The 23,314-nt window shown below is 45.4% G+C and overlaps 3 protein-coding genes across 4 annotated transcripts in view; 1 reads left to right on the forward strand and 2 right to left on the reverse strand.

Annotated features, from left to right (window-relative positions):
• Nucleotides 1-657: 657 nt before the first annotated feature.
• Nucleotides 658-8,244, reverse strand: cln6b (CLN6 transmembrane ER protein b). The gene is made up of 9 exons (XM_012924765.3): nucleotides 8,165-8,244; nucleotides 6,965-7,130; nucleotides 5,753-5,873; nucleotides 5,406-5,504; nucleotides 5,129-5,317; nucleotides 4,500-4,555; nucleotides 4,159-4,281; nucleotides 1,507-1,635; nucleotides 658-1,144 (listed from the first exon to the last, which is right to left on the reverse strand). Exons 2-9 carry the CDS (start codon nucleotides 7,042-7,044, stop codon nucleotides 997-999), a joined length of 945 nt encoding a protein of 314 aa, XP_012780219.1. The 5' UTR covers nucleotides 7,045-7,130; nucleotides 8,165-8,244; the 3' UTR covers nucleotides 658-996.
• fem1b (fem-1 homolog b) lies at nucleotides 8,239-15,320 on the forward strand. Its single transcript, XM_004571487.6, has 2 exons — nucleotides 8,239-8,914; nucleotides 11,232-15,320. The coding sequence occupies exons 1-2, from the start codon at nucleotides 8,667-8,669 to the stop codon at nucleotides 12,865-12,867; spliced, it is 1,884 nt and encodes a 627-aa protein (XP_004571544.2). The 5' UTR covers nucleotides 8,239-8,666; the 3' UTR covers nucleotides 12,868-15,320.
• A 1,066-nt stretch (nucleotides 15,321-16,386) lies between these two features.
• The window catches only part of itga11b (integrin, alpha 11b), a 38,212-nt gene continuing 31,284 nt past the window's right edge, over nucleotides 16,387-23,314 (reverse strand). Inside the window, exons 19-30 of one of the 2 annotated variants that reach the window (XM_004571485.6) lie at nucleotides 22,918-23,003; nucleotides 22,621-22,825; nucleotides 22,445-22,543; nucleotides 21,713-21,789; nucleotides 19,370-19,453; nucleotides 19,170-19,266; nucleotides 18,977-19,090; nucleotides 18,492-18,575; nucleotides 18,293-18,403; nucleotides 18,049-18,144; nucleotides 17,195-17,308; nucleotides 16,387-17,064 (exon numbers count right to left, since the gene is read on the reverse strand). In XM_004571485.6, the coding sequence (XP_004571542.2) occupies nucleotides 16,984-17,064; nucleotides 17,195-17,308; nucleotides 18,049-18,144; nucleotides 18,293-18,403; nucleotides 18,492-18,575; nucleotides 18,977-19,090; nucleotides 19,170-19,266; nucleotides 19,370-19,453; nucleotides 21,713-21,789; nucleotides 22,445-22,543; nucleotides 22,621-22,825; nucleotides 22,918-23,003 (1,248 nt within the window). In that variant the 3' untranslated portion in view covers nucleotides 16,387-16,983. Of the gene's footprint in view, nucleotides 17,065-17,194; nucleotides 17,309-18,048; nucleotides 18,145-18,292; nucleotides 18,404-18,491; nucleotides 18,579-18,976; nucleotides 19,091-19,169; nucleotides 19,267-19,369; nucleotides 19,454-21,712; nucleotides 21,790-22,444; nucleotides 22,544-22,620; nucleotides 22,826-22,917; nucleotides 23,004-23,314 lie in introns of both variants that reach the window. The other variant, XM_014410684.4, reaches the window with a different exon arrangement.

Consider the following 23,314-nt stretch of genomic DNA (forward strand, 5'->3'; position numbering starts at 1 on the left):
ACCCTGAATCCTCCCTTAGTTATGCTGCAATAGACGTAGGCTGCCGGGGATTCCCATGATGCATTGAGTTTTTCCTTTCCAGTCACCTTTCTCACTCACTATGTGTTAACAGACCTCTCTGCACTGAATCATATCTGTTATTAACCTCTGTCTCTCTTCCACAGCATGTCTTTATCCTGTCTTCCTTCTCTCACCCCAACCAATCACAGCAGATGGCCCCGCCCCTCCCTGAGCCTGGTTCTGCTGCAGGTTTCTTCCTGTTAAAAGGGAGTTTTTCCTTCCCACTGTCGCCAAAGTGCTGCTCATAGGGGGTCATATGATTGTTGGGTTTCCTCTGTATGTGTTATTGTAGGGTCGACCTTACAGTATAAAGCTCCTTGAGGCGACTGTTGTTGTGATTTGTATAAATAAAACTGAACTGAATGAGAAATATGATTTAACAAGAAATAACTCTGATACAACACATCGCTGTGACGTTGTTCTTCGTCTTTATCGGAGCTCTTATCGCGGTGTGCTCGTATAAACCATACTCTGAGCCTGAAGCCTCTCTCTACATGAACTGAGGTTGTATTAGAGCACGCTGCTGAATTTAATACATTGAGGATGTTTTTGAGGCATAACTCCTCCAAATTAAATTAAAAAGAAGGTTAAATTAAAAGATCTGAGAACTGAGACTTTGGGTATTCAGATACATTTACTTGGTTCAGTTTTATTCACATATATATCCACGCATATTTAAACAAATATTTGATTTTATATATTTCAGCTGCATTTTTCATGTTTCTTAGGGAAAATCCTTGAGCGTGAGCTGAGGAGAATGAATATTTTTGGTGGTTTGTGAGCTGCTTTCAGTCTTTGTATCCCAGTAATAAACAGGTGGAAAAGTGTGGATGCTGTGAGGCTGTATTTCTTATATCCAGTGAAAACCATAAACAGTTTCATCATGGCGTTCCTGTGATTCTGCGACAGATCCTCATTCTTCTCCTTCTAACTCCGTCATATGTGGCTCATCTGGTGGAGGTGGAGCGTGTAGACGGTGCAGGGCCGTGGGATGTAGATCAGTCCGGGGACTGTCGTCCTCAGGATGCTGTCGTTCCACAGACAGGCCACCCAGATCGCCACCAGGATCAGAGCTGCAGAGAAACTATCAGCACAGAGTCAAACAAAGGACGTCTTATGTAGGAGTTTGCAGGAAGGCAGCAACCACTCAACAAGCAGTTGGGAAATGCTCATTTTCCCCAGCGTGTCACCAAACAGTCGCCTGTGTGAGCGGAGCTTTGGGCCCACAGATGGAGAAGAAAAGGGTGGAGGACAGTGAAAACGAGCCGTCTGCGTTAATGATGTGAGATGTTGTTTTAACTATTATTGATCCTGAGAGCCTGAATGAGTCGGTGTATTACCAACTTAACCTTGAACCTTTAATGTTGGTCGACTAAAAACCTGAAAACATAATTATTTATGTTTCCCAGTTTGCTCATTCGCTGCGTTTTCTCTTTTTTTTTTTACCTGTAGAACATGAAAAGCCCATCACTGTTGAGAAACAAGCCCCGCCTCCTCTGATGCATCACTGTAGTGGTCATGGCGAAGAAGGTGAAGGTGAAGAGGATGAAGGTCTGTCCTTCTGTGATTAAATACCTGTCGCCAGGGACAAAGAGAAGCATAACCAATCAGCTCAGTGGCTCCATCAGGTGGCCGGTGGGTGAAGTCGCCCTGCAAACGTCCACTGGTGTAAGCAGACCAAGCCGCTTCAGGGATCATTTCAGGGGAGGAGCCAGTCGGTTCGTTTTGAAGCTGTTTTTCTATAGGTGAGTGTGAGGAAGCTTCCTGCCATGTTAAAAATGTGTTTTCCACTCAGTTTCAGTGTAATTCTAACTGACCAGAGTGCAACATAAGTGCACATCGGGCAGTTTTCCACCGTGTGTGTTTCAGTAAGGTGACCCTATTTTGATTTTCAATAAATAGGACACTTGGACCAGTCATGAAGAACTTTAATAACACTGTTTCATATTTAAACTATGCTTTCTCTGTACGGTTAATGAATGGTGACATAAAAAAGGTCATATAGGCTTTTACAAGTCAACGAGTGCAAAAAAAGAGGACGGTTGGTCACCGTAGTTACAGTGAATCACAATCGTTTGAAACTTCCTGCATCCGCCAGCAACCTTTTGCTATCCAGCTGCAGAACGCACTTTGTCTCCGTCACACTCAGAGGTCTGAGGCTTTCACTATTTGTGTGTCAGAAAAATGATGAATTTTAGGTTTGTGTGTGAAAACAGCCATTCACCTGTTTGATGCGTTTATGTTGAAGGGAGCAGTGAACTGAAAAAGTTGCTTTAATTTAACAGCAGAGAACGAGCAAAGGTTTAAAAACTGCAACCAGCAGAAGCACAAAGTAAAACACTCGTTTGGTATTTAAAGGTCTGAGTCGACCTTCACTCGCTTCTTGAATTCTGTCCTCACTGCATAAACCAGGAAGTCAGCAACACCTGAGAAGCAGCTAATCAATTATTACTAACAGCTGGAGGTGATCACACACACACACACACACAGCCTCAGGTGGTCGGGTATTGTTCTTCAACTATTTACAGGTGAGTTCAGCTGTTACCTGGTGGGAGGACAGCCAGCAGATTAAAGCAAAACTTTCAAATGTCCGAAATTCAACATAATGAAGATTTAACTTATAAGAGTTCTAATTACTGATATTTCTTTATTAAAACTCAAAATATCCACGATTATCTGTGACTTCAGCTGTGACCTGTGATTAAAACAAATATTTAAAAAATGATAATATTATTTTATCACTTAGCTTCAGTCCAACTCGGCCACCACAAAGGTCATTTTTGTCCATAAAGAAGCAAATATGGCGTCTTAAACTAAAAATAAAAACATGCTTTTATTTTATACTCACGCACTAGTCAAAATTCATTCTGTATATTTTTCACGTCCACGCGTCTAAACTGTGTGTGTGCCGCTGTGATTGTATACTGGGAGAATATTTCATGCTCTGTAACTTCAAAGCTTCTCCGTTGTGTTCGTTGTTTCTGCTGCTGGGAGCCACCTGACCCCTGAGCTCTTTAGATCTTCTTAATTATGAATGAATTTAATTTTGTTCTGCCTGGCTGGCTGTGTGAGTGAGTGTCTCAAAAATATGGAAATGTCCTGGAGTAAAGTCGAGAATGAGCCTCTGCACGTCTGACTCTCACACAATACACAAACCTCTCACTGCAGACTAAATGCAGATTTATGTACCTGCTGCTGGACTTTTTTAATTACTACTTTCAGCCAACACAGGTTTCACTTGGTGCCTCCATCTGTTAGCTACTTTGGGTTTAAATAGAAAACTCTGTGGTTAATGTTCCTCTGAGATGGAAAATAACAGCTTATTTGATGCTCAGTCATCCAGGTAAGGAAATCCCAGAAAGCCCACTGAAGACGCTACGTCCAGTTTTCAGTGGGAGAAACGGTCCGTCACTCATCCAGGTGACCTCTTGGTGTTGAAACATGTACCTGCAGACTATTCACACCTACAGGCCAGTGGCCACGCCTTCAATGATGAGGATGTAACATCCTGGACAGGGAGGAACGCTGGTTTGAAGGCGGAGTCAAGGAGGCCATTTATGTGAAAAGGGTAGAGACCATCTCTGAATGGAGGAGGGGGCCTAAGGGTACATCTGTCACCATCTTACAATGCTGGCCATTGATTGGTGGTCAAGACAGTTTGCATATTATTGATCAAGGAAGTGACCTCACAGCCCATTGTTCCTTCAGTGGGCTGGTTTCAGTCATTATGCAAATGTCCTGTTTCTAAGGTTGGAAAGCTGCAGTCAGCTGAGACTGAAGACGTCACCTGATGATGACGAAGCGTTGATGATGTGTTTTCGATGTCTTGGCTCTCACAGGGCAGACGGACGCATTTCATCAAAACTGGCAATTATTATTCCAAGTTGCTCTTTTTCTTTAAAACTCTGGATTAACGTTGCTGCACGTCTGTAAGCTGCTTTGCAACCCACCTCCAGCCCTTCACATGCTGTTTATGAGCTAAATTAGTATCAGTAAAACCTGAAAGTAAGTTTTGTTCTTCCCTCAGATATTTGCAGGGACTGAACTTTAAGCACGGACAGAGCATGTGCAGAGGATGTTGTAGTAAAGCAGACTGACCAGTAGTAGGCAGCGTTTGGAGCGAGTAGCATCCACGCTGACGGTGGCATCCTCTCCTCCTGCTCCCTGCGACTGAAACAACCATTGAAGAAGAGCACGAGGACGAGGAAGAAAGGGACGTACCTAAGGAGGAAAACGATCCTCGTTACAAGAATAAATGTCAAACATCGACATCGTCTGCTCTTTTGTTGAAAAATCGCTTTTCCTTTGAATTTAAAGCTGCATTTGTTTTTGTCTGTTTTGCAACATTTTTCTGCACTTGTGCTTAATTATAATTATACATTTTTGTCCGCATGTGGAGTCATCGCTTAACACAACACAACAGCTTTTTCTCTTCTTACCACATCATGTGACCAACAGTGTCATCGTAGTGAAACAGCAGCTCAAAGACGTCGACCTGAAAAACACAAAAACTTTATGAACACGAATCAATTTTATTCATTTATTTGTTTTATTTCTCAAATAGCAGATGATGCATCAGTCATTCAACTGTTTCCCCAAGTTCAGATTCACATGTGTCCTCGGGTCTGCGGCGCTGTTCGTCCATCTGGAAGGTTTTGGTGTCAGCTGTCAGATTTCTGCTGCCTTCTGTATGAAGATCAGTGGAGGTTTCTTACATTCTACTTTCTCTGAACCACACTTCACTCACCAGCTTAGACTGAAGGATCAGAATCAATGTGTCAGAAACAGACCTGGAGTCCTTTAAATTCTCACTGTGTTGTTGTGCATTCAGTTCAGATTGTAATGGGGACGAGCTGAACTCTGTATCAGGAGAACAAGTGTTCAGCTTCAGTTTCACTAAATCTGACTCACACCGAGGGAGGATGAGGAGGAGGAGGAGCGGTTCGGTTCTTACAGAAGGATCTCAGCTCAAGGACCCCCTCCTGAGCTCAGATGTATATTTTCCCACCGTTCACGGTCCGGGGTCCTCTCACTGTTTGTTATTCGGTCTTTCGAGTGCAGCACCTACCAGGGCCGAAGGTTTGAGGTTCCTCATTATTGGATTCTCTCTAACAGGCAGGTGCAGCTGGTAACCAATCAGCAGCAGGCGTCTCGTGATGGAGTCTGCCACCAAGTGAAGGGTGGTTCCCATGGAAACGGCGATGATGCCAAGGCGGACGGCGAGGCCCGGGAGCATCCAGGGGCTGCGTTCAAGCATCTGAGACGGAGCAAAGTCAATTAAAACTCAGAAAATCGACACCAAAGGAGTTCATCATGTGGGATAGCCTGAGGCGCGTCACAGTTACTTTGAGAAGTATGAGCGGAGCCGTGACGTTGTACAGGAAGTGGAGATGGTCTGCAACCCCAGGATGCTGCAGAGGGAGCCAATCGGCAGGGAGGACGAGCTGCCAAAAACAAGACACTTCATGGTTAGGTTTTCCCAACATTATTCCACTAATGCTTTATTATTATAATAATTATTATTATTATTCCAATGCAGATGAGCGAGGTGGCGTCTTAATGAAAATATAGCGACGACTGAAAGCGATCACGTTTCAGCAGCAGAACAAAACAGATGCTGAATGTCCTGTTAGGCTCCCTCTGGGTGAAAATAGAAAGTCCCGAAATTAAGCGCTAGTCATCGTTTTGTTACCATGACGACAGGACGGCCAACATCCAGGATCCAATTCTGGAAGGTGAAGCTGAGCCAGAGGTCTAGGTGGAAGCGAGGCCTCGGCAGAACCGCCTCCACCTGCGTGGAACCGGCCGAGCGGCTGCAGGACACAGAGACGAGCGGAGGAACGTAAACGCACCGTTAACACAGAAAAAACATAGAAGCAGCTGAAACAGGAAGACGGGAAAATGGGAGCTCGGTGATTGCAAAAGGTGAAAAATGTCTCCAGCCTTCACAGGTTACGGACGTCAGGAGGTCTGAAACAACAGCACAGAGTCTGTTTGAAGGGAGGCTGCAGTGGACTCTGACTCTCAGACTTATACGAGCTTATACTGACTAGTTTAAGAGAATGGGTCGTATGAATAAAAAGAGCTTGTCTTCCATTGAAGTTAAATTGATATTCAGACCTGTCTGAAATCTCACAGAGCCCTCGTCTGGGCGCACACGCTGGACTGATCTCAGGAGCTGAGTTATGGATGTGGAGCGGGCTCCTGAGGTAAACTGGTCCTGGATGAGGGCCCAGAGGGCCACACAGAAGAAATCAAGTGCCCTGACCCTGGAGCCAGGACTGGGGAGGAGGGGCCACCTTTCTCTGGGCCAGGGGTGTCAAACAAAAGGTCTGGGGGCCAAAAGTGGCCCAGCAAAGACCCAAATCTGGTCAAATGAACAGCTCTGGATGTGTTAAAGCAGACGTAAGTGTTGGTTTTAAACATTTTTTACAAGTTTTACAGAAACAGACAATCAACTAACAGAAGTTCCTGTTTTTTCACAATCGAAGAAGTTTATTATTTTCATCATGAGGCACAGTTAAAAATGTAGTTTATTTCTCACACGTTTTAGAGTTGTGCTGATAGATATTTCTTTCATTTACTACAGCAGCGTTTCTTTATCATGAGGTGTTTTCAGGAAAGTCGGACTAACAGGAGGCCCTGAGCTGAATCTGGAATACTTTTATGAGCCCTGAGGAGAACTCAAGGACATGGACGAATAGATGGATGCAAGGATGGATGGCACAGTTTAGAGGTTAAAATTTTCATCTAATCTCATGAATTAATTAGTAAATAAATAAATTAGATGTTTCTGTAGAGGCGTCTGCAGATGTCTTTTAATCATTGGTCCAAAGCTGTGACATTAATTAAAGGTGAATAACTGATTATGGGTGGGAATTATGAGAAATTGAATTGCACAAACCTGCACATGAAAGCTGCTGCACGCAGAGCTGGGTTCTCTCTCTTCCTCGTGGACGTCTTCGTGTCTGTCCGTAAAGTCATATTCTCTGCGTTATTGTCCTTTTCATTCCCACCGAGGTGTCAGTCCCACAGCGAGCACCGGTGCTCCAGAAACGGTTTCTCTTCATCTGAAATAAATCAAAGCAAATGATTTCACCAGCACAAACACAGAGCTTCTACAGGAAGTCCATCCATCAGGTTAATCTGTCAGCAGATTAGCATTAATCTGCACAAACCCCCCTCCCAGTTTTTATTAGATTAATCTGGTTTAGATGAGCTGATCTCAGAGCTTATGGTCCTGGAGTTCAGTGTAAAGAGATAAAAACCTCAAAAACATGTTTTCATTTTACTGAAAAGGAAAAAATGAACCTGCAGCATCTGATTGAGCAGAGCTCAGACTGAGCTTGCTCTGCTGAAAGTCAGCACTTTGTAGTTTGAACTGCTTTCAGGTGACATCAGGCTGACTGGGACAGTACAGCTATAGCTCATCTTTTCACCTGCCGAGTGAAAGTAAAAAACCCAAACTTTGAAACCACATAATCACAACTACATTTTTTAAGCAGTCAAACAGTCTCAAAATGAATCTGCCTGAAATGCAGCATAAAATCAGGGAATGTACAGAACATAACGGATTAATGGCCTCTCAAGAAAAACACCACACTCACACTTTAATAAGTGTTAGAGAAAAAAACTGTATGGCAATTAATAAGAAAGAAATTGATTAATGACACATATCAAAAATTAATAATATAAAAATTGCAAATTTACCACAACTTGACACAAAAATTTAAAATAAGCAAAAGAAAAACTGGAAGATTTCCTTTTTAAAAATGTGAAAAATAATAATAATAATAATAATAATAATAATAATAATAATAATAATAATAATAATAATAATAATAATAATAACAATAATAATAATAATAAATTATAGGCAATTTAAAAAACAAACTACGAAATATATGAAATATTTAGACAAATTTCAAAATAATCTGAAGCTTGGGAAATTAATGGCAAAAAATATCTATATAATTTTTTTTTTAATCTTAATTTAAAATTCAAGTTAAAGTCATTATTTTATACTAAACCAATTCAAATGGATATCTCGTGATTATCCTGACGGTTTTTGTTTTGATGAGCAGATGCAGTAATTGACCCGGACCAGAGGGTGGCGCTGCAGTGCGGGCCCTCTCGCGGTGAGCAGCAGAAGAAGAGGCGGGAACAGAAGTTGCTGGAGAACGTTCCTGTCGGAGGTGTTTTAAAGCGGAAACTTCCGTGAACGCTGAAATCAGCTGTTTGTTTCTGAGTGTTTGACGCTGCGGGACGTCGTTTTTATTTTCAGCAACAACAGGAGGTGTCATTTATCTGACCTTTGACCTCAGACACGCTTTGGAAGCCGCTCGCTGACGTTAGCAGTTAGCCGTCGGAGCTAACCGGTCCACTCGCTCTGCTGCTGCCCGGAGACGCACACCCAGAGTCCAGTGCTTATAGTCAAACCAGCCGGGACCTCTGAACGTTTCCTCCGGGGCTGTAGGTAGGACAGAGCCGTTTCATGTCACCCCCGGGGCCGGTGTGGACTCTTTAATGGGAGGCGGATCGCTCCGGGGGAGTGGACGCTGTCAGTTTGGAAGAACGCGGAGCTCCTGGCTTCCTCTCGGGCTCTCATGGAGTCTCTGGCCGGGTATGTGTACAAGGCTGCCAGCGAGGGCCGAGTCCTGACCCTGGCCGCGCTGCTGCTGAACCACTCCGAGGCGGAGACGCAGTTCCTGCTGAGCTACGTGACCCACCTGAGCGGCCAGAGGTCCACCCCGCTGATCATCGCGGCGCGGAACGGCCACGACAAGGTGGTCCGGCTCCTCCTGGACCACTACAAGGTGGACACCGAGCAGACCGGCACGGTTCGGTTTGACGGGTACGAGCTCACCCGAGGCTACCTGCGCTCCACAGCCAGGTTTATTACTCAGATATCACCAGTTTCATGAAGTCAGGCAGGACAGAGGTCACGCAAAACTCAAAGTGTTTGTTAAAAGAAAAACCGAGTTTACAGAAATTCGTCTGATGTAGTTTGACTGGTCTTCACCTGCTAACCTGCTGCACCAGCTTATGTCCACAGCAGCTTTCATATAGTGCCCTAAATAAGTGTGAATCAAACTAATCTTGGGAAATGAATAAACTTAACAGAAGTTAACAGAAACAAAACTGGTGCATTTGTGAAAAAAGGGTCAGAGGTTAAAAATGGAAAAAGTCTGACATGATGATGGAGAACTAATAAGACATTTTTGTTGGAAACAGTTTTAGAGGATGTTTAAAAAGGACAATTATTACATTTTACAGCTGTTAGCTGCTGTTAGTCTGCATTAGTGAAACTGTTTGAAATGGATCTGTCGTTGTTGGAGGAGGAGGAGAGCGGGATGATGAAGGCGTACATGTGTGAAAGTCATAGTATGGTCTGACAGCGGTTTGTGGTGTTTGGGGATAAGTCGTACTCTGTGCGGGCGTCTCTGATCACATACATAAAATGTGATCAGGTGAAAAGACGATTTCCATCTCGGCCACTGTATTCCACTTCCACACGCTGCGAACCATATATACCGTATATTTTAATGGATTAATTCTAAGTTGATTCAAATTCAAATTTTATTTGTCACGTACACAGTCATACACAGTACGATATGTAGTGAAATGCTTGGACAACTGCTCGTGACCTAAAGAAAACAAAAAAGGAAAAGGCTATGAATAAGATAGGAAATAAATATGAAAAATTAAAAAGGGTAAATTTAACTAGGAAGGAATAAAATATAAATTAAGGTTAAAAATGAAATAACTGTACAACACAAATTAGAATGAAGGGTAAACTTAACTGGGAAGAATAAGATAAAATATATAAATTAAAGTTGAAAATGAAATAACTGTACAACAAAATACACAATATAGAACTATATAAGAATGTATGAAGAAATATAAATAAATATATACACAATAACAGCAGCTGTACAAGTATTAACTGGAAATGAAGAATATAGTGACCAGTGTTGTGCGATCCACATTATGTCTTGTGCAGTGCAAATATGCTTAAAGTGATTTAAGTAATGAAGTGAAACCAAAGTCCAGAAAGTCCAGTGTGTGTGTAAGAACCATATGTGTGGGTCAGTACTGTGTGGTGGTGTGATTGAGAGACCGTATCGCCTGCGGGAAGAAGCTCCTCCTCAGTCTCTCTGTGTTGGTCTTCAGGGAGCGGAATCGCTTTCCTGACCTCAGCAGAGAGAACAGTCTGTTGTTGGGATGGCTGAGGTCCTTCACCATCTTCCTGGCCTTGGTCCAGCACCGCCTGCTGTAGATTGAGTGCAGGTCAGGGAGGGGTGATGCGAACACATCAAGAGGATATATATGAATACTATAATCTGGTTTCTATCAAATACTCTAAAAAAATGAGGTACTGTATGTTTACCGTTATATAAGCGATCTGTTTCACTGCAGCGAGGTCTGCCTGTAAACGTGCTGTTAAATGTTCTTCAGTGCTTTACGTGATGAGGCTGAAGGCTCGGTTAGATAATCAGAGCACCTTTGAAGTGATAAGAGAATCCGGATCACGGGGAAAGACCAGGTTTCTGTTTCATTTTAAAAGCATTGAAACCAAAAGCTTCATTCAGCGGCTCTTTACCTCAGCAGAAGGTGTTTGCTTTTTAAATTATTCCTCGTTTAATGAGCAGTTTGTCAGGAAACAGATGAGCAGCCTGAGGGGTCGACATGCTGCAGGTCTGCTGCCGCTATCCAAACGTGACGGTTCAGAGTCTCCGTGGAACGGCACAAAGACCGCGGCGTTTTATCTCTGATGGTTCAAACATCTCGTGGAGGTCGACAGATGTATTCAAAGCATGTCTGTGTCCTCTGGTCCTCAGTCATCAACGTCACAGTCAGTCCCACTGTGTGCTCTCTGCAGTAAAGGAAGAGGGCGCGCTTGATTCATAACCAGACAAAAGAGAGCTTGAATTTTACTGAGATTGTTCTGTTTTCATGAGTTTTGGTAAACTGACACCTGCTCTACGTAAACGGCTTTCATTTAGAAAACACTGAATGGGTGAAGGACAGAACTCCTGAAAATTACAATTCAACCAACAGTTGAATCTGTTTTTATTGTTCTTGTAGTCGTTACTGTCGTTGTTGTTTGAATCGTGACCATTTAACCGGAGGATGATGACACGTTAACGTTTGTTGTCTCTGGCCTGCAGCTACGTCATCGACGGTGCCACGGCGCTGTGGTGTGCAGCCGGCGCAGGACACTTCGAGGTGGTGCGTCTTCTGGTGAGTCACCACGCCAACGTCAACCACACCACCATCACAAACTCCACCCCCCTGCGAGCCGCCTGCTTCGACGGGCGTCTGGACATCGTTCGCTACCTGGTGGAGCACAACGCCGACATCAGCATCACCAACAAGTTCAACAACACCTGTCTGATGATTGCCGCCTACAAAGGCCACACGGAGGTGGTGAGGTTCCTGTTGGAGAAGGGGGCGGACCCCAACGCCAAGGCCCACTGCGGGGCCACCGCGCTGCACTTTGCAGCTGAGGCAGGACATCTGGACATTGTCAAAGAGCTGATGCAATGCCAGGCATCCATGGTGGTGAACGGGCACGGCATGACGCCGCTGAAAGTGGCGGCGGAGAGCTGCAAGGCTGACGTGGTGGAGCTGCTGCTGGCGCACGCCGACTGCGACCCTCACAGCCGCATCGAGGCCCTGGAGCTGCTGGGCGCCTCGTTCGCCAACGACAGGGAGAACTACGACATACAGAGGACGTACCACTACCTCCACGCGGCCATGATGGAGCGCTACCGCGATCCAGACAACAACATCACCAAGGAACTGTTCCCAGCCGTCGAGGCTTACGGAGGGCGCCGCGAGTGTCAAACGCTGCAGGACCTGGAGGCCATCAGGGTGGACCGCGACGCCCTGCACATGGAGGGACTGATGATCCGAGAGCGGATCCTGGGCTCGGACAATATCGACGTGTCGCATCCGATAATCTACCGTGGCGCCGTCTACGCTGACAACATGGAGTTTGAACAGTGCATCAAGCTGTGGCTGCACGCCCTCCGCCTGCGGCAGAAAGGAAACCGCAACACGCACAAGGACCTGCTGCGCTTTGCCCAGGTGTTCTCGCAGATGGTCCACCTGAAGGAGCACGTGTCAGCCGCCGCTGTCGAGCAGGTGCTGAGTTGCAGCGTTCTGGAGATTCAGCGCAGCATGGTTCGCGTGGAGGCCGCCGCTGAATCCGAGCTGCCACAGGCCATGGAGAGTTACGAGTCCAACGTCTTCACCTTCCTGTACCTGGCGTGCATCTCCACTAAAACCACCTGCAGCGACGCGCAGCGCGCCGCCATCAACAAGCACATCTACGACCTGATCCAGCTAGATCCGCGGTCACGCGAGGGCGCCTCGCTGCTCCACCTCGCCATCAGCTCCACCACGCCGGTGGATGACTTCCACACCAACGATGTGTGCAGCTTCCCCAACGCGCAGGTCACCAAGCTGCTGATCGACTGCGGCGCGCAGGTCAATGCCATCGACAACGAGGGCAACACGCCGCTGCACGTCATCGTCCAGTACAACCGGCCCATCAGCGACTTCCTCACGCTGCATGCCATCATCATCAACCTAGTGGAGGCCGGCGCGCACACGGATATGACCAACAAGCAGAACAAGACGCCGCTGGACAAGAGCACGACGGGCGTGTCCGAGATCCTGCTGAAGACGCAGATGAAGATGAGCCTCAAGTGCCTGGCGGCGCGCGCCGTCCGGCAGCACCAGATCACGTATCGCAACCAGATCCCCAAAACGCTCGAAGAGTTCGTGGAGTTCCACTGACGCCGGACGATTTTTAAAAACGTTTTTCTAACAGTTCACACGGTGCTGAGGTTGGCAGCTCAGATCGTTTTTTGAGCATTTTTATATAAAAAAAATCTTTTTCTTTTCGGCAGCACCAGGCAGCTTCCTGTTTTGCCTTACCTCTCTGCCAGGAAGCTGCCGCCACGTCGCCGCGATTGTGTAAGAAGAAATGATCGGACCGAAGGAACGAGTGCCTGAAGAGACGCCGCCGGACGACCGAGCTCAACCACCAATCAGCCGTCGCGCAGAGGATTATTTTTTAATTGGAGAGAAGTTTTTATTGGGGTTGTTCCTGACTGTGGCGGGTCGAGGCTGAATTCAGACGTCTGCTTCATCACGTTTGAGTTCAACTTTTTCTTCTGGCTCTAAAGAAACTGTGCGGACACTCCTGCTCTGAATCCTTCCACGCCCTTTTATTTATAGTTGTGGGTATTTATTTGGGCAGCGTTCAGCCTTTTTCTCATCAGCTGTGTCGGGTTTTGTTTTTGTTGTTTTTTTAATGAGATTTCTGATAAAATAACTGCAAATGAGCTGCTTTGACTTTCTCTCACTGTCTGAGAAATTCTAAAAAGAAACAGCATAAAAAATGTCAAAGTTTAGTGTTAGAAAGAAAACAGACTACCTTTACACGGAGTTTCATCAGATTTGTCTGAATGCAGATTTTATGTCCCGATAAAGTTAGTTTTTTTTTTCGTTAATGGAGAAGTACGTGCCAAAAAGCCTCCGCCGAGGGTCGAACTGAGTCTTGAAGCCCAGATTCAGTTGAAGTGTTCAAACCGACGTCTCTCCTGCTGTTGTAGAAATCAGCAGGAGTTACACTTTGATGCCATAACGTGACAAAGTTTTATTTTATTCTAACTTTTGACACCAGGATGTGAAAAGTGAGCCAACAAAAGGCTCGTCAGTCGGTCTCTTACGGTTTAGATAACGAGCACATCTCAAGCTCGCCGTGATGGATGTTTCTCCACGCTGACTCTTGGGAAGCTGCGAGCGTTTCGGGGGCGGGGGACTCGACTGCCGGCGGCCTTCCGACTGACACGTGGGGAGCTGGTGCGGCGTCGCCTGGGCGTTAATGACCATATCTGCGTCACCCTTGCGCACTCGCAGACTTGAAAATTGACCGAGGCGTTGGGGATCTGCAGAACCGCCCGTGGAATTTACTGTAATGTTTTGGCGTTTGTTGAAAGCCTCTCGTGTTGGTGAACGCCCCGCTGCAAGAATCAAAGATTTTAAAACTGGATCTGAAACCAAACAAGGAAAAGAAATCAGTTTTGAGTGCAGGTTTCAGATTTCTGCATCGTAGGCGTCACCTCACCGGGATCAGCAGTGCCTTTAAGTAAAACGTCCGGATAATCCCGACTCGCATCCAGTCTGATGGGCCGTTTCTGGCTTTAAGTTTTAATATGAGCGTCGTTAAAGTGAGTGGTTGAGAAATAAATGGTAATCTTACTCGGTGCTAGCGTTTAGCGGTGTGAGACTGGAGTCGGCGGATTAATTTTCCAGATCTGGAGCAGGATCCTCCAGGAGGGACGTTAGAGGATGAAGGTTTTGATCGATGCTCTGCGGGCGTTTTTTGCATTCCTGCCGGATGTTGAATATCGACGCCGCGGCGTTTTATTTATCTGGGAGCAGGTCCGACTCTTCTCACATCCCTCCCCTACTGAAGCTGCCTGTCACTTTATAAACACCTTTAACCCACACGTCACGTTCGTGAACATTTGTGCTCAGGTCGTTGAGCTTTAGATGCTCGCTAAGGCCCGGCCTGTTTGGTCCAAAGTGAGGACGTTTGAGAGCAAAGCTGTGGATGCTCCAGCAGAGGCCCGCTCTTATTTTCCACACAGGTGCCAAATCTCACCTGCTCTCATGTTTATTGCAATAATATGATGTTCAAATGTAGACCTGAGGTGGGAATGGTGTGAGATTTAGAAAAGTTTCCTGCTGATGTTTCCTCCTGTGTTTAACATCAGACTTTATTATAACACTTGGGAGGACGGCCAAGCGTTCGGGTTGTTTTACTCTGTTTGGGAGCGCTCGCACCTCAATTGACCGTTAAACATCAGGTTTAACAAGCCGATCATGGTGGAAACTTTCTCGAGGCTCTTCTTGGGCCACCGTTTGGCGTCCTGTAATCAGGTGTTGGAGAGCGTTTGCTCTCCTAATAAAACTCCAGCTTTTATTACCCATGTGCTCACAGGGCATTAGTCTGTGCCATCCACAGAGCTCGTTCTGTTTAATTCATTTTTAATTTCTTACAACTATCATTGCAGGAGTGTTTGTGTCCTGGTGGGACCTTTTTTTCATTAAAAGCAGGTTTCTGTGGCTGAGATGAAGCCAAAGATGCTCAGTGTGCCAGGAAAACGTAAGAGATGTCAGCTGATGGGTACTTCCTGCGGGGTGAATGCTGTTAAATTAAAGTCTTCTGTCTGAGCTCAGCTGCTGTGTCCTGTTGTTGATTTCTTTTCCGTCTTTGAAATTGAAACTGCCAAAATTCAGATGAGTAAAGTGTCCAGGTTCAGGACTGCGAGGTTCCCAGCAACCACCTCAACGTGAGGAGGAAGAGCGGCTGAACGCCGAGCTCTTCAGCCTGTCTGAGGAGGAGCCTTGTGTCTGCGATGGCCGCCTTATTTCTGCCACTGGGCGGGAAAATGCAAACCACGAGTAAGGTAAATTTCTGAAAAAAGTTATTGGAAACGATTCTGCAATCATTCAAACGTCGGGTGTTTCAAACTTTCAAGCTGCTTCTTTATAAGATTTCCAAATGTTTAAGTCGGAACTTCATTGCACATCGACGTGCGGGAGAACGTGACACAATCCCAAATTTCAAGGATCAGAACCTCCAGATGTGTGGGTGTGTTTTGTGAAAACATATAAAAAACTGATCCTGGAGTCGAAGCTTTGGTCCGTGTTTCAGGACTCAGTTGAGCACTGAGAGGCGGGACCACACCTGAGGATGCAGACCGACCTGGAGCGGCAGCCAGCGGTGTGTCGGGCGTCACACGTGACTGTTTTACTAGTTTTATATTCAGTAGCGGTGTGCGTTTGAGCTACGAGTAAGAAAATGCAGTGATCTGATTGGTCAGATCTGAAAAACTGAGCTTGATTTAAAAAATAATAATAATAACTGCCATAAATGTGTCTGGTCGAGTTACACGTCCCTGTAAAGGCTGTTACTTTTCAAAGTTTGAGTTGGGCGTCTCAAAATTTCAATTTTCGTCTAAAGTCGAAATCTGAGATTCTGAATTTAGAATTTCAGTTTATCTCAAAGTGACAAGAACACGGATGGATGGGTACAACAAACAGACTCGGGAGGAACTTGAAATTTCAGGATCTCTGATTCAAACTTTTAAAATATTTACTCAAACTTTTGAGATTTATCCAGAAAATTTAAAGAAAATTTTGAATGATCTCAGATCTTTGGGTTATCTCAACATTTCAGGTTATTAAAGAGTCCAAATTTCAGACAAAGAAGGTAAACGTGAGCGAACAGACGGACACGACTTTTATATTTCTCGTCTTTATTCTGACATTAACAGGCAGAGCGGAAACCGCTTCGACGGTGACGCCTCGGCCCTCATTCGTCATACATGTGAATATTTACACAAGTTCAAGTTTGACTTTTAAACAAAAGTGCATCAGCTACAATATATAAGAATTAATAGGATATATTTACAATTTAAGAAGATGAAATCAGACGAATGTTAGGTAGTTTTCTTTCTGCCCCGTCAGCCTCCGTTTAAATATTTACTCCATCGCTCTCCGTTGTCACGAGGCCTCCGTCACACCTGTGAAGTTCTCACATGAAAGGCAGACGTCGGCGACGCTGAAGAATCCTAACCCTTCGATGTTTCTAATGCTGACTCCGTCTTTTATATACAGTCTGTGGGTAGCTTCAATCGCACATCGCGTGGACGAAGAGGCGGGTTTAAGGTGAGGGTCGCAGTCCCTGAGTGACGGGTGGAGGCACGTGATGCGTTCAGGTGACCCATGTGAGGTCGTCAGATTTTCTCAGTGTCTTTAAGGTTAAATTTCATCGGGAACATTAATTTAAGACTTTGCAGGCCGGCGAGGAATGATGCGGCGGTGATGTCAGCCACGTTATAGCTCCTGTGCCGTCTTCCCATTGGCCACAGGCTGCTCCTCTTCCTCCTTTCTTCTCCGTCTGTTAAAGAAGCCGAGCTGAAGAGAAAACAAGGATTTACGGTTTGTGACGGACAGTAGAGCCGTTTGATCCAGACGTCCACTGTAGAGCAGAGCTCAGAACAGAGGAGTACTCTGATGATGTTCGAGGCTCCGTGTGTGTTTTTACCTTCCACAGAGCGAGGACCAGTAAGGCCAGCAGCAGCAAACCTCCCAGTGAGCTTCCCACTATGATCCAGATGGGGATGGAGTGATCCTCCTCCTTCCTCAGGTCCAGAATGATCTGCAGTTACAGCACAAACCACCTGAGTGTGTGTGAAACCAGTGTTTGACAGATTTCTGTTTTTATGTCAGGCGGTCTAATGAAGTCCTCAAACACGGAGTATAATTTAACATAGAAATATGGAGTCAAACTTAAATAATGTTGACTGAAAATGATGAGTTCAGGTGTTTCTGAGGTTTTCTTCCCTTTTCCACCATTTTTAAATGTAAACTCAGAGACACGATCGTTGCTTCATGTGTAACAAAGAAATGTTTGAAGAAATGCAAAAATGAAACAAGATACAATAAAGAAAATACATTTGAAAAAATATGCAGAAATAGAAAATTAAAGAGACGTACATTATTGGAGAAATTACACAGGATGTAAATAGAGGAACCAATTAAAAGGAAATAATATCAGAAATAAGGTTTTATCTTCATTTAGATTCCGACATAATTAAGGACTAGTTTCTTTTTATATTTTATTCGTTGCATTTTGGCACCTTTGGTCCTCCGTACTCCATGTGGTTCAATGTGTTTTTAATGTAAAGCAAAAGGGTGTAATAGTTCCTGACAGCAGGTGGCAGCACCACTCTGTGTGTGTGAAGCGCTGATGATCAGGTGATTTAAAACGTTGGCGTGAACGTTGTGGTCAGCTGATAGAAGGCCACTGGGTTCAGTCACAAAGAGTTGGGAGGTTAAACCTGTTTATCCCAGAGTGACCTCTGTCCTCCAATGGGAGAGCGATGCTGATGGGCTCACCTGTCTGACAGGTCGGTCCTCCTGGAGGAAAATGGGACTAGACGCTTCCAGCTGGATGGAGGCGGCGGTCAGCAGCTCCAGAGACCTGAACTTCACCTGAAAGAGTTAAACAGGTAGTGAGCGCCACCTGTGCTTTCTCCTGTGGCTAAACTGAGCCTGTTTCTGGTTAGTCGGGAATTTGATGGACTTCCTGTTTCCTGAGCTTTGTCTCGCTTTATGAAAACGACAGATGGGAGGAACTCACGGCGAGCAGAGCAGCGAGCTGAAGGCTTCCTGTGAGCGTCACCTTCACCTCTCGGGAGGGCGGGAGGTTCAGTTGGCACCGGACCTCCATGTTCGCGCTGTTACTGTGGTTCTGCGCACACACACACACACACACTCTGGGAAACACTGTTGTTTAACTCCACTGTTATCCTGACTCTAACAGGCTCCTTCAGCCTTACCAGCTGTGACAGGTGAGTCAGATCCTCAGGTGTGACAGGACTGCTCATTCTAACGTGAGGCAGCGTGCAGCGGGATCCCGCTGCCTGCTGGGAGGAAGAGGAGGACTCCGTTATAATGGTAACCTCTAGCTTTAATTGCTGCTTCGCCAATCTGGGCCAAAACATTAAAAAAGCAGCTGAGCACAGTAAGTCAGAAACACGGCGACAGGACAGAAAAAGAGAAACCCTCCGTTTGCAGTAGATATGTGACAGGCAGGTGGCGCTGCTGTCACTCACGCTCCTCACAGTTTAGTGAATAAGTGATGCCTGTACAGTGAAAGCTGAGGGCTTTGCAGCAACAAAGGCGGGAGTTTCATTTTAAATCGATTTAATCCTTCATTAAGGGTAAAACCTGAAAGTACAGGGAAGGCTCATTCAAGCGAGCCATCTGTTCCTGCAGCGTCGGTGAACAGAGATAACCACAGCACAAAGATTTCCAGCGTCACCTGTTCGATGCTGACGTCCGTAATGTTCAGCAGCTGGTTTCCTCTCATGGTCACAGCCCAGACATCAGCCCCGAACAGGACGCCCTGCACCGAGAACAGGCCCAGGTTCTGGATCTGCACACACGGGAGAACCGCATCAGAACGTCTTTATGAGCAAACATCTGCAAACATGCACACAGTTTGTTTCACTCACGTAATAGGAGAGGTTGAAGGTGTGAGAGCTGCTGTCTGATTGGTCCCAGGACGAAGAGGAGGAGGAGTCAGCTCTGATTACAAAACGAGGAGGGTCTCTGTCCAGAGAAGGAAGAAAGCAGACACACGTGAACTCTTCTGAATGCGCAGATGCAACTTTTTAAACTTTCAAATCACAAAAAGCTCAAAAGCTTCAGCCACCTGGTGAAGAGGAGCTCGGTTTGGTATTTCAGGGGGAGAAAGATGTCATTGGTGTTGTCGTCCGGGTAACCCTCGTCCCCCTCACTGAGTAACACACAGATAAGCACGCTTAAAAGGACGAAAGCTTGAAAGTTCAACGTAACACTTTACAATACAGCCCACGGCGAAGGGCATAATTAATCTGTGATTACAAATAATTCAAAGTATTTTATTTATATTTACTTACAAATACTCAACCAAACACTCCAGGCTGTGTTACCACCAAAATAAATGAAAGGTTTAAACTTTGTCCAAGATGAGCAGGAGAGAATCGCGCTCGTCCCACCGCGTGTCCATAAATTATGACATACATCTGGCTCCATCTGACCAATCAGATGCATCCAGGTGTTTCTTTGGTCGCACCAATCATCGAGCCTTCGCCATCACAGTCAAACCTCCCACAGGAAGCGATTCTTTTATTTGGAGCAAACTTCCTCTTTCCTCCTTTAAACAAAACATTTAGAAACCAAACCTGTATGGACTGGGTTTCTTAAAATCAAGTTTTTATCGTCTTTTTTACTGTTTCCGTCTTTAAATCATATCATCTGTTTTCTGGTTGTTTCTTCTGCTTCATGAAGCTGAACAGCGATACCTGAGTCCCTGGATCTGGATTCATCTGTGAGTAATCACCAAAAAACCATCACACACGCTCAGGTAGGAATTCACCTGGTCTCCTGTCGAAGTTTCTAATGTTCTCCTGTCTCGCAGCCATAAATGATCCTTCTGGAAATTCCTGGATCCAGATCCAGATGTTAATCGACTCCAAAAGTTAATCACTTCGCTACCTCTGGGAACACTTTCATGCAAATCCATCCATAACTTTTAATCTAATCCTGCAGCAGTCAGGACAGAAAACTCACATAACCTCATTCTTTCCTCTTTAATAAACACGGCACAGATTCCCAGCTGATGTTTTATGAAACTGGATCAGGGATTAAATAATTATTTGTCATTGACCACGAAGAACTAGCTAGTTACTTACATCTCTGTGCTACGGTTAAAATACGACCTAATCAGAATAGTATTAATATAATAAAATATTATATAAAATATCATATAATAAATGTTACAATAAATACGATAAAGACTCATTACAATAACAAGTCAGTTAAAAATATACTGCTCAAACATTTCTCCTGCTATATTTAGGTTGTCAGTTTTCTGTGTCTGCCCGTCCTCGTCAGGTTCAGATGTACACTCTTCATCTCACCTGTTCCCGATGAGCTGATTCCGTCAGCAACTGCTTCCCTGCAGCTTTCCAGTGATTCCCAGTGTTCCACATGCTTCTCATTTGGTTCGCACATTCCTACTCAGGACCCTGATAATCATATTTTAGGCTGCTTTCACCTGCTGCTGCTGTCAGCCTCTCTGCAACCCACCTCCACTCCAGCTGTCTCATTTCATATCTATTCTTCATGATGTTCTCCCCAACGGACGTCAAGGTGTCAGGGTCCTGGGTCTCCTGACCCAGCATGTTTAGTTCTTTGTGATGTTTGTATTATCGTACTTGTGTGAGTTATTCTATGGTTTCTAGTTTCGATCCCCTGCCCTTCATGTGTCTCTGTGTCCCCTCTGTTCTGTCTGCATGTTTGAGTTCCCCTCTGTGGCTTTCGGTTCTTAGAGTCCTCTGCATTATGGTTTATGTCTCTGTGTTTCTTAGTTGCTGTCTCCACCGTGTCAAGTTCGCGTCTCTGTGTCATACTTCCTGTTTTACTTTGAAGGTCCGTGTCTTATGTGAATGTGTCCTGCTTTGCTTGTCTCGTCAGTCCTGATTTCTCCCAGCTGTGCCCTCCTTCTGTGTCTCATTCCCCTCGTTACTTCCCAGTGTATTTAAACCCTGTGTTTCTCTGAGTCAGTGTCGCGTCGTCCCTCATGCTGTGTGGATCTCCCTGTGTCTCTCTGTGGGTTTAGTTTACTTTTGTATGACTTTTTCCTGCCAGCAAATAAAGCCGAGTTCTTCGTGTTTAAACCTCGTGCCTGAGTGCCTGCATTTTGGGTCCAACTCCTTCCTGCCGCACAGCGACTCATGACACAAGGAGGTCCCAGAACACAGCGGTACCACTAAGTTTACCTCTCTGAGGTCAAACAGCTCATCCTACCCCGATCGCCCCAATCACCCCGATCGCCCTGATCCTACCCCGATAACCCTGGCCCTACCCCGATCGCCCCGATCCTACCCTGTGAATCACAGGATGGAGTTTTTGTTCTCCTTAATATTGTTGTATAAAATCTCGTCAGAGGACAGAAAATAATAATCGTGATTTACTTCTGTGACATCACGTTACACATGTTCAGTTGTCTTACCTGGTAGTTACCATGACCACATGTACGTAATCCAGGAAGATGTAGCGGCTGAACTCAAACTCCACATTGAAAGTTACCTGGACAGGAAAGGAGCAGGTGCAAATTCATCCTCTCAGGATCAAAAGCATTTAATCGTCTCCTTCTCCTGGCCTAACATCCTTAATTAGAACATTTTAGTCAGAACGTTAAATGTCTGCTCCATCACATCATCGTGTGAAGCTTCTTTGTTTTCTGTTTTTTATTTATTTTATTTTCCACTGCAGCCTGTCGTCGTCTGCGGCTGAACCCGTTTTCCCTCCGGCTGTGTTCTCCCCCCAACCAGCAGCCGGAGCCTTTTTAACAGGAAGCTGGAAATAATCTCCAGCACAGTCTTATTCACACAGCAGCCCTGAGGGGCCTCACAGTGAGGGGTGGGGATCACGGTCATGTTTACAGGGACACTCGTTAAGGTAATGAAGGATTTTAGTCAGCAGCTATCATTGGCAGCATATTTCTGCCCAGTTTAATCACTGTTATTAGTCTGGCTGTATAACAGCGGTATGATGAGCTAATAACCTGTTTATCTGTGATGTTCAAACCTGTCCACATATTTAGGAGGAAGAAGAAGCTCCATCACCCTAAACAAAGAGCTGTTGTATCAGGGCAACAATAATAACCAAAGAGGAAACTGCAGGTGGTCGATCCTTTTTTCATCCCAAAATCATAATTTGAATGAAAATAGCTCTGCCCTACCTGAGACAGCGACTTCATGAATGGCGCGCTGATGTTGCAGATCCTCTGGGTTGCCAGTCTGTCCTCAGAGGAGCACTCAATCTGGATATCTGATTGGTCCTGAGGGAAGAGGCGGCATAACATGAATCCAGCATGCACTTTGACCTTTTTAGGATGAGAAAAGAAAGTTTGAGTACCTTCACTAAGAGGCTGGAGAAGATCAGGTTGGAGGAGGTGGAGATGTGGATGGCAGCTCCGTATGCGTTCTCTCCCTGGTTCTCCAGTCGGGCGAACACCACCATCCTCCTTCGCTCGGACTCCACGACAAACGGCTGCCTCTCAGGCGCCCCCTGGTGGCTGCAGATGGAGCTGGCAGCCCGTCGGTTTGACCTGCAGAACTGCCTACAGGTGAAGCAAAGAAATAATTACCAGTCTCTTAATAATTTACACGGATAGACGTGAGGGATTAGTTTAGTGGAGACCGGGTTACTCACTGAGCACTCATCAGGTCCGTGTGACTATGGAGGATGAGGTCAGGAACGCAGGTGTCTTCCTGCTCACATCCGTTCCAGAAGTGAATCTACAGGGGAAAAAAGATGATTAACGCATTTATCCATTTGTTGCAGGACATAAACACTGAAGGGAGAATTCTGAGATACTTCCAGTACAGACGACAGGCTTACAAAAGTATTTGGCCCCCTTGAACTTTCCCACATTTTGTCACATTACAGCCACAAACATGAATCAGTTTTATTGGAATTCCAGGTGAAAGACCAACACAAAGTGGTGCACACGTGAGAAGTGGAACGAAAATCATACATGATTGCAAACATTTTTACAAATAAATAACTGCAAAGTGGGGTGTGCGTAATTATTCAGCCCCTGAGTCAA

Source organism: Maylandia zebra, linkage group LG7 (assembly GCF_041146795.1).
Source record: "Maylandia zebra isolate NMK-2024a linkage group LG7, Mzebra_GT3a, whole genome shotgun sequence".
Taxonomy (NCBI): domain Eukaryota; kingdom Metazoa; phylum Chordata; class Actinopteri; order Cichliformes; family Cichlidae; genus Maylandia; species Maylandia zebra.